A 6,268-nucleotide genomic window follows, 5' to 3' on the forward strand; every position below is an offset into this window, starting at 1 on the left:
AAATAACGTTGCTTGGATGGCAGCATATGTTTCTCCAAAACCTGTACAGTATGTACCATTCAACATTAATGATGCCTCTACAAATGTGGAAGTTATTTGTGCCATTGGCACTAACACAGACCCACATCATCACAGATGCGGGCTTTTGAAATTTGTATTCATAATAGTCTGGATGTTTCTTTTACTCTATGGCCCGGAGGACATGAGGTCCACAATTTCCAAAAGCAATTTGAAATATGGACTCGTCAGACCCCAGAACACTTTTCCACTTTGCATCAGTCCATCTTAGCTCCGCCCAGAGAAGCATTTCTGGGAGTTGGTGATGAACGGCTTTTGCTTTACATCGTAAATTTGTACATTACAATATGGATGCAGCGCCAAACTGTATTGACTGCCATTGTTTTTTTGTGTTGTGTTCCGAAGACAAAACAGGTGTATCCTTTGCAGATTGATGTTAATTTTTGATGCAGTGCCGCCTGAGAGATTGAATGTCATGGCCATTCAATGTTGGTTTTTGGCCTTTCTCCACATTCTCTGATCCCTTTGATCATATTATGGACTGCAACGGATGAAATCCCTAAATTCCTTGCATGTGTACATCGAGAAACATTGTCCTTAAACTATTTTCTCATGCGGTTCACAGAGAGATGAATCTTATCCCATCTTTGCTTGTGAATAACTAATCATTTCAGTGAAGCTCCTTTTATACCCAATCATAGCACCCACATGTTCCCGGTTGGCCTGGTCACCCGTGGGATGTTCCAAAAAGGTGTTTGATGATCATTCCTCAACTTGGTGAGTCTTTTTTGCCGCCTGTGCCAGCTGTTTGGGAACTTGCAAACTCCACACAAGAAGGCCAGAGCCAGAATCGAACCCTGCACCTCGGCACTCTGAGGCCGACGTGCTAACCAGTGGACCACCATGCCGCCGCAAAGCTTTGTATTCTGTTTTTATTTGTTCAACCTAAAGTCCCAACTTCATTGGGATTGTCGTGGTATAGTCCATCTCTACATCACTACAAACTACAAAACAAGAATACTGCAAAATAAAATTCAGCCTTTCATAAAACCAATACATCTTTTAAAGTTATTTTAATCTTAGCCTTCTCATCTTTGTTAAGGCGATGTAAACTGTTTATTAGACCAGGCGGTGTTCAGTTGATAGAGCTCCATCTAAGTGCTTTGCAACATGTACTGTGTATTTCCTCTCTGCTTTGCATGTAACAATGACGTGGGGAAGGGTTCCAAAAATAACATGGACGCAATCATCTCTTTTGACCCTCATTCTCGTTCCTTGGCTCATTGAATAACAATTACAAGACTGCCCCCAGTTGGTACCAATGCGTACGACCACAAAACGAGAGCACTATAGCGCTTTGTAAGTAGGCTGTACTCTACAATGTAAACCATTTATTTTTCTCCCTACCTCTTAAATTAAACGTTTACATGGTGAGAGTTATGAACATTCACAATGTGCCTTCAAAGTGATCATGCAAATTTACACCACAGATTAACAGAGTGCATATCAGGAAGTGAAAATAGACATTTCCTGACAGAAAGGCAGACAGACAGGTCTTTGAACAATCTTCAAGTGAGTTCCAGGTGCATTTCATCACGAGAGCATAATAGAGAAAAGGAAGAAAAATCTATTTGAGTTCAATGAGCCAAAAGAAGATGGCCGTTTTTTACAAATCCTGCAGGATGAGTCATCAACCCAAACTAGAGGGTTTTTCAGAGAGGCAAGGTGGACTTACTTCTGAAAATAATACAAACAGGTGCATCCAGCTAGGGTGTTGTTATTACAAAAATGAGACACAAACTACTTCGGTAGACTACCAGAGAACTCCCTATTAGTGTTTCATTAAACAGTTAAACAGCATAGACAATTAATACAATGTACTGTATTACATATCACAAGTGAAATGGCGTTTCTGCAAGCACAGCAGAATTGCTTGGAGTGTTTTTCCTGTTCATTATCCCACAAAAACATTATTAGGCAGGATAATACAAGTCTGTTTGTTTTACACATTATTCGTACAACTGAATCACTGGATTACACAGAACATATGTATTAGAAAAAAAAATAACCACGGTACAGTCCATCATGCCATTTGCTGATACAGTGAAGCACTGGCCCACTTATACCTGATAATCGTAAACATAAAAATGGCTTCATGTATTTTATTGTCATGATAATACACAAGAATACTTGTTGAGCTGATGAGTGTGTGGATCACGCTAAACAATGAATAGGAATGGACTGTGATGTGTCCCAGAAGGGGTTCATGTCTTTTCCATCCATTCATTTTCTGCGCCGCTTGTCGCATGTGAACTTGAACTTTATTCCAGCTATACGTTGGGCGAAAGGTGTCCAGCGTAGACTCGTCACTCATCAGTCGCAGGGCATACTACATTCACGCTATCACTGAGTGTACTCATTTGTACAATTGGACTATGTGTGTGCATAGATCTCTCTTTCTCTTTATATATATATATACACACAGTATATCCATATATCCATGCATCCATTTTCCGATTCGCTTTATCCTCACGAGGATGGGAGGGGGGGGGGGGCGGGACGGGGCGGGGGAGCTTATCCCAGCCACCTTCAGGCAGTAGGTGGGCGAAACCCTGAACCGGTTGCCAGCATATCGTAGGGCATCAGAAACAAAACACAATCCACACTCACACCTCGGGACAATTTTGAGTGTTCAATCAGCTTGCCAGGCATGTTTATGGAATGAGGTTGACCACTGGGTCGTCAGCGCGTAAGCATTACAAATACCACTGTAATGCCACTTATATGCACTATCCGACTTGGCACAACAACACATAGGGCACACAAATAGTTTTCCATTAACATGATGTGCCAAGCCATTTTCAACACTTTAGACTTGTTAATTTGTACAAATAACATCACCATACTTGGATTAGAGTTGTGAAAAAATATGAAATTGGCTGAATTGTGATGTGTTGTGCCACGTCGGATAGTGCATAAAATTGACATTGCAGTGGTATTCGTAGTGCTTACTCAGAACTGAAGTACATAACAGAGTCGGTTCATAACATACATACATAACAGAGTACTTGAATTGAATCAGAAGGCCCACTTTTACCAGTTTATCCATGAACAGCGTCATCGGTCCTTCTTAAGTGTGAGTTTTGATCATCATTTGGCTACGGTTCTCATCTTTGCGCCACAGAGTCCTGACGGGGCTTGTGCGACCCTTCTTTTTTCTGTCCCTTTCAGCCGGAGTCCTCCCCACTGTTTTCCACTGCCCCCTTGGGGGTCTCATCTGGACCATCCCCGGTGCCGCTGTCCGACTCCTCCTCCTCGATGGGCAAGCGCGTGTCCGCGGAGGAGCACAGGGAGCTGACGCTGCTTTGCTCCGTGCAGAGCGCGCACGCGAGCGGGGAGGGCAGCGCGCTCTCGTGGCGAAGCTGTCCGAAGGGGTTGCCGTGGTTACCGGAGAACGGCAAGGCCAGGTTCAACGAGCGCGCTCCCGTGGCGGCCTCCCCGGCGAAGGAGAGGCTGTGCTTCTTGGGGAGCGCGCCCCACCCCCGCTTCTCCTCATCGTGCACGAGGCGCGTGAAAATGTTGGTCCTCCTCTTCTCCTTCCTCTTGGAGTGGAAGTAACCCAGCATGATGCCGCAGAGGAAGACTCCGTAGAAAGAGATGACGATTAGAATGTACAAATAGACGTTCCCGCTTCTTTGCGCCGCCTGCGCGCGAAGAAGAGAGTGTGTGGAAGACTGGGTAGAGTTCTGCAGATCCTCCATCTTTTCACAGAAGCCTCAGTTGGTCAACTAAAGAGAAAAATAAATCCATTTGGATATAGGCATTTTTGTCCCCGAAATATGCACGAGAAAAGACAAACAAAAACAGCACAATGGGCATACCAGTAAGATAAACAGCTATGCACGTTATGCTGAATCTCAACCAATCTAAGATTGCAGAAAAGTACCAAGAATTAAAAACTGCAGAAAAGTGAAATATATGTTACAGGCTCACTAAAACACACAAATTAGGCTGCGTTGGGGAAATACAATTCCTATTTCTAATTTAATGTTCGCTGATGGTTTCTTGTATGATACATTTTGAGTTTTCGCTTGCCGTTGTGTGTATACAGCACAGTCACGCACACAACCTGTATATTTATATCTGTAGTAAATATGAAGTACATAAAGCAAAAGAGCACCATCTGCTGGATCACGCGTAGGTCTTAGCCATTTATTGAGGACATCTCTCGCTCCCACGAACGCACGTACGTCATGTGAAATGTGTTATTACTAACACGACCTCATTTATTTTGAACACAGCTTCCGGTTTAATTTGCTCATTAGGAAGACTATTTAGGGGGAGGAAGCCTGCCCTGGTCTTTATGAGTCAATAGCAGATTAAAAAAATAGTTTTTCATATGATCCAATATTATGGATCTTTCAACAGATTGAAAAGATGAATTGTTAACTCACCAAAACGTGGGGTCAAATTTCCTGGGCCTCGAACGACCAGTGCATAACTTCTTGGAGCTCTTCTGGAGTTTGGCAGATGTTCTCCAAGGATTCAATTATTTATACAATCGTCCCCCACCCCCAGCTCCACCACCACTCCGACTGTGAGTCACGTGGAGGGGGCTGACTGTGTGACAAGATTTGTGTGTGCGCCTGTGGAAATCTTAACAAAACACAGAATGTTGTCTAACTTCGACAGCTGTTGCAATAGAAAGCATCCACCATCCACAACTTTCCGAGACAGATATTTTCAGAATTTTCGTCACGCTATTTGGCTGCCCAAGAAACAGATCTCAGTACGATGTCATGCAGTAAATGCATCGTTAGCGGTATGAAGACAAGAATTTTTGGTGTGTAACCTAGATCTTTGATTCTACCAATTTTGACAGTCATGTGAGTAAGCACATACAGCGTATTGTAATATACACGAGTCGTCAATAATGACACATTTAGTAGATTTTAGATTTTAATAGTTTTCCCCATTTAGAAAAAACATTTACAAATTTTAAACGACATTTTATATTAACATTTGTTTGATGGGGCGGCCCGGTAGTCCAGCACGTCGGCTTCAGAGTGCAGAGGTACCGGGTTCGATTCCAGCTCTGGCCTCCCTTTGTGGAGTTTGCATGTTCTCCCCGGGCCTGCGTGAGTTTTCCCTGGGTGCTCCGGTTTCCTCCCACATTCCAAAAACATGCCTGGCAGGCTGATTGAAAACTCTAAATTGTCCCTAGGTGTGAGTGTGAGTGTGGATGGTTGTTCGTCTCTGTGTGCCCTGTGATTGGCTGGCAACCGATTCAGGGTGTCCCCCGCCTACTGCCTGGAGAGAGCTGGGATCGGCTCCAGCACCCCCCGCAACCCTAGTGAGGATCAAGTGGTTCGGAAGATGAATGAATTTGTTTGATGATTTGAAAACACTAATTGGGAATCAATTGCAAAAAGTGAGACTTCATGGAGAGTGCCCTTTTTTCAAATTACAAATACTGTACTAATAAATCTTTTTTCATGGCATTGTGTATTCTTTTTGAACTATGGGAGGAAGTAAGCGTAACAGCCCAGATTCATCAAAAAGCAAGCCATTACTCTTTAGTGACTTTTTGTTCATTCACACGATAAGGAAAAAAAGCTGTGTTTGTACTTTGAAGGCTCTCATGCAGGGATGGGCAAATTAAGAGATGGTAGCGGTCCAGGGCCACCATTTTTCATCAGTGCTACGGTGTTGCCACAAATGGTACAGTGCATGTAGAAAAGATTCAGCCTACAACAACAATGTGTTTGAACAATCCACCCCCCCCACCAAAAAAAAAACAATTTTTTTTTTCTAATGGAAAAGTGGCTTTCCTGCATAAAACGTACCATACACCAACATTAAGTGAAATAACTAATTTTGGGCATGCTTTTCGCAAAAATCAGCTCCTAATATTTTAATATTACTCAGGCACAAGGTGACCTGGGTGTCATACCAAATTCCCAAATTAGGCCAACTCATATTATAGCAGGACAGGACAGCATAAGACCCAGAGCAAGCTCAACCATGCAATGTCTGCCATCTGGTGGTGAATGGTGATATGACAACTTAAAAACGACAGTGGAACCCAGCTAATCATGGGGGGATAGGGATTAGGACCGGCCCATAAACAGCCAAGGTCCACATATAAAATTGATGTCTGATGGAACGAATTAAAAAACAAAACGAAAACCATCGACATTCCTTCAGTGTGTGCTTTCCACAAAAAAAAAAAAAAAAACAACAACAAAAG

At 43.1% G+C, this 6,268-nt stretch overlaps 2 protein-coding genes across 2 annotated transcripts in view; both read right to left on the reverse strand.

The window, feature by feature from the left end:
- Positions 1 to 6,268, reverse strand: part of psmd2 (proteasome 26S subunit ubiquitin receptor, non-ATPase 2) — a 266,709-nt gene that overhangs the window by 100,870 nt on the left and 159,571 nt on the right. The window lies entirely within an intron of this gene.
- kcne4 (potassium voltage-gated channel, Isk-related family, member 4) lies at positions 2,742 to 4,624 on the reverse strand. Its single transcript, XM_052079114.1, has 2 exons — positions 4,473 to 4,624; positions 2,742 to 3,806 (listed from the first exon to the last, which is right to left on the reverse strand). The coding sequence occupies exon 2, from the start codon at positions 3,777 to 3,779 to the stop codon at positions 3,246 to 3,248; it is 534 nt and encodes a 177-aa protein (XP_051935074.1). The 5' UTR covers positions 3,780 to 3,806; positions 4,473 to 4,624; the 3' UTR covers positions 2,742 to 3,245.

Source organism: Hippocampus zosterae, chromosome 10 (assembly GCF_025434085.1).
Source record: "Hippocampus zosterae strain Florida chromosome 10, ASM2543408v3, whole genome shotgun sequence".
Taxonomy (NCBI): domain Eukaryota; kingdom Metazoa; phylum Chordata; class Actinopteri; order Syngnathiformes; family Syngnathidae; genus Hippocampus; species Hippocampus zosterae.

Excerpts from the sequence above, each read along its gene's own strand:
- kcne4 (XM_052079114.1), bottom strand. The coding sequence starts at position 3,779 with ATGGAGGATCTGCAGAACTCTACCCAGTCTTCCACACACTCTCTTCTT.